The sequence below is a fragment of the Mercurialis annua genome, linkage group LG4 (genome assembly GCF_937616625.2).
Source record: "Mercurialis annua linkage group LG4, ddMerAnnu1.2, whole genome shotgun sequence".
Classification (NCBI taxonomy): Eukaryota; Viridiplantae; Streptophyta; class Magnoliopsida; order Malpighiales; family Euphorbiaceae; genus Mercurialis; species Mercurialis annua.
The window spans coordinates 40,309,847-40,324,552 of NC_065573.1; the positions used below are offsets into that span (position 1 = coordinate 40,309,847).

Consider the following 14,706-nt stretch of genomic DNA (forward strand, 5'->3'; position numbering starts at 1 on the left):
ATAAATGATTGCTCATGGAATATTGACAAATTTTCAAGTAGAATTGAAATTTTCAGAACCATATTAAAATTCGATTTGGTACATAATTCTATCATTTCGACATAGTTCGATACGGAGATTCAATTCCAACACGTTGGAACAAAAAACACAAAAATTACTCATATTTTACACATAATCATATATATTAACAACGAATAAACAAATATAAGTTATGAAAAATAGCTAAATACTCATATAAATAATAGATAAAAACTTAACTTCAATGAATTACATACTAATAATATTATGATAAAATACTAATTAAAGTTAACTAAGTTTCTATTAATAGAATTTTTTTTATTAACGGTCAACAATTTGAGCTTTGCAAAATATTATCATTAATTCAATTAAAATTTCAGTTTTTTTAATTCAATACAATTTGTGATGGTTCGATGTTATTTACGACATAAATATTATCTAAAATCTAGAGTTTTAGCAAAATAAAAAAAAATCAGTAATGATATTGTTTTGAAAATGTTAACAGCCAGCAAATATTTTTTGATTCTACGTATTTTGAAATTTAGTCTTCGTTTAAGTTCGAAAATCTTCACGATCCATGCACAACTCTAATTTACATAATAAAAGCCAAATTAAGAAAAATGATTAAATAAAAGAGGGTAATTACGTACAAGGAGCAAGTTGGCCATATAATTATGTCTCTGCAACATTTTGTTGTGTTTTATGGAAGGTAGCATGGGTATCTGCAATCTGTAGTGACCCTGTTTGAACACTTAAATACAAAATTTTTATTAGAAAACATTTAAATACAAAACTACACCGTCTTGTATGCCCCAGAACAGTTTTTAAAGGAACAAAATAATATCCATTATTTAAATCAAAATTATCACATTTAACTTTACATAAAATTCAGACCTATATAAGACAACTTAATTTATTAAATTTTAAAGAACAAAAATATTTTATTCTTTATATTTGTTATAAAAAAAAAATGTTACTCCAATTTTGTCTTCTTTTTTTGGATAATCAACTTCGTTTTTATTTTGATTCAATGCAAATCTCAACTTTTTACTCAAATAAATATATTTTTTCTATATTTTACTTTTATTATTTTATGAATTCTATTATTAATAAAAACAATAATCCAACAATGATAAACGGACAAAATAATATTAACTTTTTATAATAAAAATGTAGAAACATCAATATAAATCAATCCTATTTATTATTATTTACTTGAAGTATCATTTCAATTCTTAATTTTTTTTATCTTTTAATCAAATGGTTTGTATATTATTTTGATAAGTTTTACATTTTTACATTTTCGTACATTCATAAATGATTTTAGAAGAATAGAATAACAATTAATAGTTAATTGTAATTAAATAACTCATTATAAATTTTATAAAATAGATTAATATATTTTATAACATTAAAATAATTATATTAATTATAACAACTTATAGGAACCAAATGAGTAAAATAATAAAATAAATATAGTGGACAAAGCCAGTTAAAGAAAACAACAAATAGGGGCGGCTTCTTTGTTCGACTCGAGGATCTGACAAATTGGCCCATATGTTCAACGGGCTAGCCCATGGTTATGTAATTTATTTTCCTATTAATTTTTATTTTGTTCAATAATAGAACATCTCCTTTTAATTTTATTTTATTGAAATTGTTTATCATTAATTTAGCTCAATTTATAAACTTTTTAAATAATGTACCAATTAGGTTGCTACCTAAATGAATAATATTATTTTCACAGAAGTTTACGTAATTTTAAATCATATAGTAAGAGAATTTGATATTATATCAGTCAACACTAATATTATAATCGAAGTATAGCTCATGTGGCACCACCACTTGGTCTTAATTTGTTATGATATTGTGGAGAATTTGAAATATAATTATGTTATTCATATAAATGTTAAGCTCATTAACAGATAATTTTATCTTTTTATAAACAATCAAAATTAAATTTTTTGCGTTTTTGAAAACAACTTTATCGCAAAAAATAAATTAAATTATTTCAATATTACTATCTAAATTCAAATATAGAAAGGACCAACAGCTTTAAATAAATTGAGTATTGATAGCAGACGTTAGATTTCAATAATTATTACCTTTAACTTACCATATTAACTCCTTCCGTTTATTATTTGACCACTAACCACTACACTGTAGAAAATCTTTCTATGACTGTAAAAATTAAAATAAATAAAAAACATTGGTTAAAAAAGTAAACAGCATCCTTGGTGCCAAATCCTAGGTTGCCTGCTGGGTACTGCCTCCACGTTAGCTCCAGCTGTAAATTTACGGAACAGACAATAGTAAAATTGTAACAATACTGGAACTGTAAATGACCAAAACGCCCTTAAGAGTGAATTAATGAGTACTAATCTATTTTAAGTAAAGAAAAAAGTATTATTAGTCAAAGGTAGAACTGAACAAAAGTGTCCGGTCTCACGTGACCTGAATCTCTTTGCTTACTCAGCTCCAGTCCACTCCTTCATTGGATTATTTGCATTTATTGGGCCCACGTATGATACGTGTAACAATCGCACGTGCCCTTTATGCGGCGTCTCGCTTAAAATTAAATCTTCAGCTCACCGGAGTTTTATCCCAGTTACTCACTGATATTTCCAAAACGACCTGTCGTTTATTAAAAAACAGAGTAACGGACAAATTTTCTTTAGTTAGTGGGTTGAAATGATTAAAATAAGACATTAAACTGGTTTTTGTTATATTACGGCTTATTTGGGATCCTATAAAACAGCATCCAAACTATAGTGTTTTTCTTATCTTTCATTTTAGTGTTCAAAGAGTCTCTGCTACTAAAAAATCTCTCCTCTTCTAAAATCTTTTACCAAGAAAATAAAAAGTAAGCTCTGAAACAGCGGTGGTGGTGGTGGTGGTGATTGGTGACCTTTTATTCGATTATTCCCTCTCCTTTTTTCTTTTCCGGCAAAAGCTTATATTTGGGTCTCTTTATTTTCCTTTACCTCAGCAACTTTCCAAGAAAATCCTGTTTCTTGAGTGTCTATTTACTTTCTCCATATTTGTATGTCTGCCTCTTTTCCGTACTCTTGTTTCTTTAAATCTTAACCAAGTTTTGGGTTAATTTCAGTCTAGTTACTTAGCTTTGCTCACTCCTTTTTAAGACATGTAACACTTTCCTTGAAATTTCTCGTTCTTTCATAAACCAAAAAGAAAAGCCTTCAAAATCTTCTCCATTTTCAATCTTCTCTTTAACGTTCTCCTTTCTTTTTTACTCTTCTTTATTCTCCCTCGTGTCGTCAAGAATCTTTTGGGTTCTATATTTTACTGCTGTTCTTCAACTTTCAATGCCAATCTGAAACCACCCAGAAAACAAGAAACCCCAGCTGAAGAAAATGACCCGAGTCAAGTTTAGCGAGCACAGAAATCAAACCAAGCTTGTCACGCCATTATTAGATACGAAACCACCAAGATTTGTTCGAATATCGGTTACGGACTCGTATGCTACTGACTCCTCTAGCGACGAAGAATCAGATTATGAAATATTTAATTCACGACGGAGAGTGAAAAAATTTGTCAATGAAATCACCATTGAGTCTTCGTCTTCGTGTTCTGTTCAAAACGACGGGGTTTTGAGAAGCAACAATAAGGTGTCACTGAAGAATGGCCGGAGAAAGAGTGTAGCCGGGAAATCATTTCCGGCGAGTGTAATCCCGCTGAAGAAGAACAGTGGTACTACAGTAGGTAAAAAGTTCAGAGGTGTCAGACAAAGGCCTTGGGGAAAATGGGCGGCGGAGATCAGAGACCCTCTGCGACGTGTACGGTTATGGTTAGGTACTTATGACACTGCTGAAGAGGCTGCTATGGTTTATGACAACGCAGCCATTCAATTACGTGGAGCTGACGCGCTCACAAACTTCGTTACTCCTCCAGCTAAATTATCAGAACCCACCAACTCCGGCTACGAGTCTCAGAATATTAATTCTCCGGTGTCTGTTCTCCGGTTTCCGACAACCTCATCAAGTGAAGAGGCTGAGTCACAAAGTGCTGCAGTTTCCGGTAAAGAAATTAAGGAGGAGTCGAGTGTGTCGGAAAATTTTTCAGATTTTTTGGAGTGCTCTTCAATGTTTCCCAATGATTTTTTTGACTTTCAGAGTTCTATGAGTGATATTTTTGAGGAAACAAGTTTGATACCAGACAGTTTTCTGAAAGATGGTATCGGCGACATGTTTCTTGATTCCAGCGTTGATTTTAGTTTCGGATTCTCCACCTGGAATAACAACGATGACCATTTCCAAGACATCGGAGATTTATTCGGGTCGGATCCACTCATTGCTATATAAGTATATAGAATAGTTTCTGTATGACCGGCATTTTAGTTTGAAGCCGGAAAAGTTTTGTATCAGCGGCAGTTAAAATTATCGGATGTATTTTAGTTATCAGTTTTTTTAAATTGTATGGAAATGAGTATTTTAAGTAATTAATTATAATTAAAAAGAAGTACTGTCACGGTAACGTTGACGGCCGTATTTGGCTAGGCGGTTGTGTGCGGTTTCTTGTTTTGAAGGCACGTGTTCATTGCACGTGACAGTATGGCAGTGAAAAATGATTTAGTAGCATACTAATTAAAACACTTTTTAATTCCAGTATTAGTACAACAGTACACGTGCAGGAGACAGGCCGGTAAAAAAGAAAGAGACAACAGGCTTCAGTAAGAAGCTTAAACATAAATAAATTAACAAGTTGTGCTTAAATTCTGATGTTTTTATAGACTTTGGGCCTTGAATGTATTCGTTTAAATGATTGTTTGTTTATGTTGTTTAGTCTTTGAGTTTGAGTTTTTGTTTTTGCCTTTTTGGAGCCAAATAGAGTTATAAACTGAAATAAGCTCAAATTATATCAAGCTCGAACTCAAGTGTAGTGTCACGAATTCAAACAATATGTATAATCTTTAAGTTCGACTTGAATTAATTCGAACTTCATAAAAAATATATTACATAGGTATTTCATCTATAGTTTTTATCATAAAATTCAATCAATTAAAATGATATATAAAGTCAATATGGTAAAAAACATTAATTATATTATAATTAATTATGTACATAATTAGTTTAATCTCGCAAGTCTCACAAATTTTTTATAATGCTATTCGAATCCAACTCAAATATAAGATTGGCTTATGGTTAAGTTGATTTCGAATAATTTTTTCCGCTGAATATATATAACTCGCGAATAACTCGACTTGCTACGCTCGATCGGCAGCACAATCTGAGAAGATGTGAGAATGGAGGTAGCAGATATTAATGATATATAGAGGCAAGGAAGAGAGTTAGTTATGATTAAGAATAGGGAACTAGATGGGAGTAGATGATGAGTGCATAGTGCAAGATTAATGATTTCAATGAAAGCAGAAAGGGGCAAGTGGGAGTGTGCATGTAGTGTGTGAGTAAGATATTTTGCAGTGTGACTCTGTACTGCACAGCGCCCCCTTATAAGGATAGGTCAGAGAGCTGATGCTAATCTCTCCACGTTTCATCACCCCACTCCCTCTTACACTTCCCAAGCCTAACCTCAAACTGCCTCGGATTGGGTCTGAGCGCCACACTTTGTTCTCTTCTTCTTGTACACAACTTGATCACTCTTTTCAATCAACCCAACTAAAATTATCATTTTTCTGATCACAACAAATTCTTAGTGTTGGAATTAAAAAAAATAACCGAAAAAAGAGAGAAAATGAACACAAAATGATTAATATAACAACAAAAAGGCTATATAAAATTTATAGTAGCTCCAACTAAGGAAGAAATGAAACTAGATTTTATTTAAACAGGACAAATTTATTAGTTAAAAATGGCAAATGATACAGTAGAATAGGAAAAAATGAAAAGATAGTAATAATTATGTCTATGAAGATTTAATCTAGGAAGATATAAAATCATGATTGGGGCAAGAAGGCTTTGGAGCCATTTCCCAGGTGATGAGTCTCCTTTTCTGGGTCCCTTACCCCTTCTTCTGTCTGTTGGTGAATATTACCTAAAACTCCACCAAACACCAAGGATATTTAGGGATTCATAATATTTTAGTAAACTGAATTAATATATGATATATCTATTGTTTTCAATTTAGTTAAACATTTTTTCATTAATTTGATTAGTTCGTTCAGTTCGGTTAATAGAGAATTTCAATTCTCTTATAGTTTAAAATGTCCGATAAACCGAGATTTTTCATTTATATTTATTTTTAGTAATTATTTTTTATATTTTTGTCAATTTAAGTCAGTTTTGTATTTTTTTAATGTTTACTTTATTTTATTTTTTTGATAAATTCATCATAAAATTAATTTAGTTTTAGTTTTAGTTTAATTTGTCGGTTATTAACCGGACCAACGGATTGCTCATCTCTATGTACACTGCATATTATTTCTCTAGCCTTCTCATTACAGGGAGTATTTATTTATGATACTATAACCCATATTATCAGTCCTAATTTTCAATTTTATACTAAATCACAAGACATGTTATGACCTGCAAGGCTGCAACAAAAAAACACATCTGGGCTCAACAGAAAAACGGACCACTTAACAGGAAGAACAGATCCAATGTTCTGGGCTCGCTAATAATCCATATTGGACCGACCATTATTTGCAATAATTAGGTTTAAGAGTCAGAAATGACCCAATTTCCTAAAACCCCAAAACGAATGGTTCTGGTCGATTATGGTCCCCAATTGGTTTGGTTAGCTGGTGCAGCAGATAAGCCACCACATTTTGCCAATGAAACTTCACCATTTGCCTTCTGCTTTACTGCAAAACCTTTTTTTCCCTACACCACACAGCTCATATATGCCAAAATAGTTGGATTATAATCTGATACCAAGATATAAATTTTGGCAATATCCTAAATTGCCCAAACACTCTAAAAATTATAATTACAATAATATAAATATTAATTCATAATTTTAACTATTCAAAATACATGTCAAATAAAAAAAATGCTTAAATTCATTATAATACATTTAATTTTTAATTTTTTAATATAAAATTGTTCAAGATTAAAATTCTGATTATATTTATAAAAAGACAATTATTATTAAAAACTATTAATTAAAAAAAACAATCAACGATAAATTGCCAAGAAATGTAACCGCTCATTCTGCTTTCAATTCAGCCCTTTATAAGTTTTTTCATAAGAGCATATCGATTTTGTTTTTAAAAGCTGAAGATTAAATTTTTCTAAACTATGAGGATCATATGTTCAATTTTACATATTATATTCTAACATTAATATAATTTATTACTTTTATCATGTAAGTTTAGTAATTTTCTAATTTTGTGACAGGGTGAAATTTCATTTATTTGTACTATTACATTATTTTAAACCCTAATAATATTATATTCATTTTGAGCAACCTACTTTGGCACTTGACATATGGAAATGAAGGTGTCATTTCAAAATGAGGCATAGATATCAATGGACAGTGTAGTAAAGGGTGACTATAGAGAGGTCACTTTCTGGTAGATCCTGCCCAATAAGTGCTGCTAAGGAGACAGGCTTTATAAATCTAGTTCATGCAGAAGCAAATAATTAAGAATAAATAACGAATTTATAACTAGTTTTTTTTTCCTTTTTTCTCCTGTTTTTTTGTTTTTTACATTTTAGCCCCAATTTTGAAATTGAGATTGTAGCTTAATTAAATTGGTTGTTGTTATTAAATTTTGGGTCCCCAAAGTCATGTTCTTTGCATGATTTTGGGAAACTTTCATTCATGGTACTTCCAATTTTATTTAATTGCGGTGCCCAAAAATTCATAACTATAAAATAAAAGGAATAGTAATTTTATAAGAGCAAATAATATTTCATAATAGATTTTTATTTTATCTAAATCAATTTATGTGCTGGCGACATTAATGATTATATTACTTTTTTTTTTTTGAAAATAATGAAAATTTCATTAATAGAGAAATAAAAATACAACTTGATCAAATATTGAATATATCAATACATTCAAGAGGTACAATAATAGAACATCAGTAAAATAACAAAAAATCATATCTAATTTCTTCAATCGCATTGACGGAGCTCTTTGAATGTGCAACTCGGCGATCCGTCCGCTCCACTCGAAGGTTATTTTAAACCACAAATCGACTCTTTGGTCTTTGAATGAGTCCGATTAAGAGAATATTAGAAATAAGATTTCTACTGATAGCACTTCAGATCTACGTTCCGTAGATAATTCCATCAAGAAAATAGCAAAACCCATAAAGGGTAAGAGCCAGAACTCCACTAAGAAAGACAAAACATCCATAAAGGAAGAAAGAAAAAACCAACAGATCTCAGATCTGTGATTATTGACGTAAAATAAACTAAATACGAGATTTAAAGAGAAAACGAGAAGGTAGGGAGGTGATTTTAAACCAAACAATGGCAAAAATCACCTCCCTCTTGTTGCGGCTAGGGTTTCTGAAAAGAAAGAGAGAGTTTAGAGAGATGAGAGAAAAACAATAAAAAAAACTTTATTTTAAATGATTATATTACTTAAATCATAAGAGATACAAATAATTAAAGAAAGAATAAAGAGAAATTAGAGATTTACAAGTAATAAACAAGTAAGTTTATTTTGACAAAATTAGAGATTTACAACTTTAGATATTTTATTCTTATAAAATTCAAATTATAAAAATTAAATGTAAATACAATTGTAAATTTTAGCGTAATTTAATATTATAACATGAATTTAAATTTAAAAAATGTGAGACGTGAACTATTAGTTTTTATAAAAAAAAGGCAATCGCCTTAAGGATTTGAGTTTCGTGCATAAAAATCTGAAAGGTACAAAGAACACGAACCTAACATATTTTTATCGAAAAATTGCTTATTATTTGAAATTGTAAAAAGAGAGAGTAGCAATCTGTATTTGACATTGATTTAAAGTTTAAAATTAGTGTTGTAATTAATAAACACGCCAAAACTCATAATTTATAACTAATATAACTGTAAACTGTGATTTACTACCATATTGACACGTTAAAGAAAATTCGCGCACCATTAGTTAAAAAAATCTCATAGTTTTATGTATTTTCGACACACACACAGAGAACATTTTGCCAGTTCAATTTTAACCAAATAAATGTACTGATTGGTTTCAAAGTTAATGAAGTTAGTTTTGAGAACTTACTGCCTATTCATTGTTTAGTCAAAAAGTAGGGAAAAAAAATACTTGTTGTGGTAAAGAATTAATTGATTGCATACGGCTGGTACTTTAGTTGTTCGGTTTCAACAAATTCTCAAACGTGAATTTAAATACTGGTCAGAGACAATCTATGTATGCCTTACTTGTACATTCTCCATCCATTAACAGAAAGTATAATTCTATATAACTTTATACAGTGAAATATTATTCTCATAGTAATACATAAATGATATTTATTATAATCGGTGTTGAAATTAGAAATGAAAAAGACATATAAACAGTGGCGTAGCCAGAAATTAAATCTAAAAGAGGCAAAATATAATATTTTTATAAATAATATGTAAAATTTAAAATTTATTAAAATTAAGGGGGTCAATATACTATATTTTTTAGTTAACTAATGCAAATAAAAATTAATTTTATATAGAAAATTGTATTTTTTTGAAAAATAAAAGAGGCAAATGCCCCTCTTGTACTACATGTGGCTCCGCCACTGCATATAAGGGGGAAAACAATTAACGGCTTTCTTCAAGGTATGTGAGGGTTGATAACTGGTAAGGCGCTTCCATGACGTAAATGAAATTGCGAGTTCAAATCATACTTATATATATAATCGATGGATGGAAAAAAAAAGATATACAACAAATGAGATCATTATTGAATCATATAATAAAAAATAACCGAAGATAAATCATTACATTCTATCTCGTCCTTTTTAGTTCAACTGTGACTCAGATAGTTGCAGTATATATTAACAATCAATTGATGGCTGAATTTATGTAGTCACTAATTTATTATTCACATGTTTCGACTGCCAAAACAATCTATTAAATAGAAAAGATAAATTTAATTTTATAAATAATAAAGTAAAAGTTTATATTTTTAAAATGTAGATGCACTTTCTAATGAGCAAATGAATTGAAAAGTTAGTAAACTAATCAAAATTATGGGTAATACATAGACTATGTGGGTGAGCCATCGTCTCCTTATAAAATAAATCTAAATTTTTATCACTACTCAGTAATATAATTTTATCTACCTAATTTTTTTTATTTTATGAAGCATAAATCATTTTATTTTTGTCCACGTGATTTTTTTGTCGGCCATTAGTCACACTCAAATTTGTAAAGAAAACATAGTGATTTAATCAATTTAATAATGTTTAAATTTTTATGTATTTTAATTTTAAAGAAGAATCAAACTAATTGAAACAAGTGATCCGATTTGATTCCTGGAACACGGCTAGTAAAAGACGTTTACTAAAGTCACAACAGGTCATGTATATGGACCGAGCTTGGTCGGGCGCTGGTTGATCCAGCCAAATTTGATTTTTGTGAATGCAAATTAAAATCCAGCTCGAGCCTGATTTGGTCCTAATATATATTGTTCAAGCCGGATTCAACTATTCTTTTTTTTTATTAAAAAAAAAATCTGCACTAGAATTGAAATAATTATGAAAGATCAACTCTTGAATCCTAAAGATATGGAACTAGATTGTAACCACGGTCCTCCGTTCCGAATCGTTTGTGTTCTGTATTCGATTTCAACCTGTTTTGGACAAGTTTGATCGAGCTGGTTTCGGTCCACTTCCCGTTTGAAACCGGGCCAGGGCCAGGGCTAGGTCTACCCATAGCTTACCTTACCATATTATTCTAGAATATCAGAAAAATACTATGAATTAATTCATGGCTCCAACAATCACATCCATGACATAACTCAAAGTGGCAAAACCAACTTGCACCTTGCTCCATCAAACATTTGTCTCCAAATCAAAATAATACTTTTTCCATTTTCTTTTTTTTTTTTTAATCGAAAAATCAGAAAATATCCAATAAAATTGACCTTTGCATGTTTATAAAAGAATACTCTCAAGAGTCAAGACTACAAATTGCAGCCTCAAAGTACAAAAATAGCCACACAATTAAAAAAAAATTGGGTCTGAACCTGAGCATACTGGCTTGCTCTTTAATTGCATAACATTTACATTTACAAATAAATCCAAACAAATTTTCCAGATTCAATCAAAAGAAACAAAAAACAGACAATCTCCTCAATCCCTACAGTATCTTCCTTGTTATTCCTGCAGTTTCCTTCCATTCAATCCCGACCGTACACGTCATGTCAGGTTAACGGTTTCTCTGCAGCATTCCATCGTGGCCGCACATCTTTGTGCAGAACAAGTGTGCCACTAGATGGGCTTGGGCCCACTCTTAGCTTCCTGGTCCCATTGGTCCCCTCATGATCCAGCTCACACATTAGTGTAATTTATAAATAAATATGTATTTTAATTCTTTTTGGGTTGTCCCGCCACCAAATATTCTGAGTCAGCTTATGTGATGATTTGGAGTCTTGGACCCTCTTTTTTGGATGGACGCTATTGTACAACTCATCTCTTAGGCCCATTCAATATTGGGCCTTTTCTATCGTGGCCTATGAACTGTAAGTTTTCCAACTGTCCAATCACGGTTGAAAGCTACTCTTCAAGAAAAGAAAAATAAATTATATACTAAAACGATGTACTTTGTATATACAAAACATGATATAATGTAAAAAATTTGGTGAAGTCATTTAATATTGGTGTATAGGACTTCAACTAACCATAAATGAAAGTTTAGGATAAAAAACTATAAATTTAAGTTTAAATATTGCCATGTACATTGTATTACACTCTCCATCACCACATAACAAAGAAAAATAATTACCTTTAGTGTTTCATAAAAATAAAAAAAATGCCTATTTGAAATGTGCATTAGATATAGTGACCTTAATATGTTTTAATTAGTAGTTTATTGTAATTTGCTTTAAAAATTAAGAAGAATGATTTAAAAACATTCTTATTACTTAACTAATAGTTATTTTTTTTTATTTTTTTTATCTTTATACTGGGGAGTACATACTTTGCTATATGTAAGAATGTTCATAATATGTTAGGCTTTTAATATCCATATTGCTAAGAAGGAAAAGGACTATCAATTGGTTTGAATTTTGGTGTAATATTTAGCATCCAAATAAATTGGAGTTGAAAATAAGGTGCAGATTTTAGTGTGGAATAATAAATATATGTATCGAGATGCCCCAAAAAAGTGGACTTTTATGGAGAATTCAGTGTGTTGGAGAGCAACCCAACACAGTGCACATGCTATAAATATGTCTATCCATAATTGAACCGGTGAGATATTCATGACCTAAAAGCTAAACATAATGCCTTATTATGCTAATCAAATACTAACCACATAGTTTTTGAGAATCAAACCGGATATGAATGCGATTCAGTTCTTTTTTAAAAATCGAAAATACGTTCAATTTCTTTAAATAATAAAATTAAAAAGATTAAATTGAAAGCAACTAAGAATATCAAAATATTAAGAATTAAAATGTTCATACCGACTTAACCAATGGTGGAACTATAATTTTATTTTTCCCGAATTTAGTCTCTAGGCCACCTCTGACCTATCAGCGATCCAAACTTAATTTTTTCTCTTTTGTATTTAGTGTTGAATCCAATTAATCAATGTATGGCCTAATAGTATACTCATTCTTATAATATGATTAAAATCTTAACAATGCTATGTGATTTCAATATTTATTACAAAATCCTTTTTTTTTCCAGATTTGTTGATAAGTGTTTGATGTTAACTTTTAGAAATAAAATCGAGAACATCTCTTTTAATTATACGCATTTTAAAATATAACTATATGTACATGACTAATCATTTTGTTGTTTTTCTAGAAAATAATAATAATGGTGGAATAAAAGTTGGTTTGTAATAAAAGTGAGGTGGTGACGTGGAAGGTGGCCGTAGGAGTGTGTATTTGATTTAAGCCAAATTGAACCGAAAATATCGAACCAAATCAAAACAGTTAATTCAGTCGATTGAGTTTACATTACAGTTTATTTTTGTTATAAATATAAAACTTAATCAAATTAAAAAAATAAAATCTTTTATGATATCAAAATCAAACCAAGTTAAATATATCATTTCGTTGAGTTTTTTTTTTTGGTTTATTGTAGGCCTAGGTGTATGGAGGAAACGAAATTATGTGTTTCCTTAGGTGGAGTACAAAATCAGAGTGTGCCAAGTTGATACCTTAAATCATATATTTAGAGAGGACCATATATGCATATGCATGTGTTGTGGGTGGAACAGTAGGCAAGAAGGGCCCATGTATTTGTGTTTAAATACCAAAAATAATTGAAAGTGGCATGCAATATCTCATGCATTTTGCTTCTAGCTATATATATGCCCACTCTGCCGCCACGCTCTCCTTGTGGCATTATAATGACAATTTACGAACACCCATATCTTCCAATTCCATAAACTCTTCACCCATAATTTGGAATATATGATCCCACCATGGAAACTCAAATTTAACTCCTTTCATATCAAACTTATAGCATTGGCTATACCTCATTATTCCGGTTGGTTTAAGTACTGCCAATTTGTTTATAGTTTAAATATTTTTATTTTTATACCAATGAGATATAATTCAAATGTATAGTCGCCTGTCGGCAATTTACTAAGCCGTGGGATCGGTTTCTCCCACAAACACTCTCATTTTCCCTAATTATCAAAAAAATATATCAAGTCACACCTAAATCTTAATTTGTTTGCTAGTCCGACCTTTTAAAGTTGGCTATTATTAATAGAGAAATAAAATCCAATCCAAACATATATAAATATAGTAGATGGACTGGACTTGAGTATAATACATGAAGCCGAAAACGACCCTAAATCGGACTTGAACTTGTACTGTAATTGTCAAGTCTAGTCGTTAATAATCTGAATTTGTTAAAGTCCAGCCCATAAACATAAATGCTATAGGAGGGGTACTTTTTTTGGAGATATATAGAGGGGTATTTGTTGTGGATGAAATGTCAAGTGAATTATTGTTTGAATTGTAAAACAATCAATGAGCAACATATTTGATTGATTTTTTTTTTATCAAAGACGGATTATATATTAAGAAAATAGATCGATATTACATCCTAAATCATTAAAGCACATTGTTTATCAACACTATAAAAAAATAAAAAATAAATTGAAATTCTAAAATAAATTTACGAAAAGTAACGAAACAATAACAAAGATTTAAAGAAACAATTTTTGCAGGTGTAAATAAACAAGATATTTTGATCGAAATTCAACATTTATTATTAAACTTTCGACTATCATACCAAAACATATCTATTTATTTAGATTATTTTTTCTATGGTTAATTTAAAATTAAAATACCTTTTGTTATACATTACATACGGTTCTTAAGACTTACAACAATCTTAAAAAAAAGCAAATTATGATAAGACTTTTTATATTTATCATAATTTATATATTAGTCCTTTCTATCAACAATTTAGTTCTTCCGTCCATTTTTTGGTGTTAGTTAACTAAGTCAATAAATATATACAATCCTCTACTTTTGTTTATTACAACGATTTCATCCCTCATATTGACTAACACTAAAAATAGACAGAGTGACTAAACTGTTGACAAAATAAAAGTGAAAGACCATATAATTTGA

At 30.0% G+C, this 14,706-nt stretch overlaps 1 protein-coding gene across 1 annotated transcript; it reads left to right on the forward strand.

Annotated features, from left to right (window-relative positions):
- The first annotated feature begins 2,788 nt into the window (after nt 1-2,788).
- On the forward strand, nt 2,789-4,477 carry LOC126676364 (ethylene-responsive transcription factor CRF2-like). The gene has a single exon (XM_050370555.2). The coding sequence runs from the start codon at nt 3,393-3,395 to the stop codon at nt 4,338-4,340; it is 948 nt and encodes a 315-aa protein (XP_050226512.1). The 5' UTR covers nt 2,789-3,392; the 3' UTR covers nt 4,341-4,477.
- Nucleotides 4,478-14,706: the final 10,229 nt, after the last annotated feature.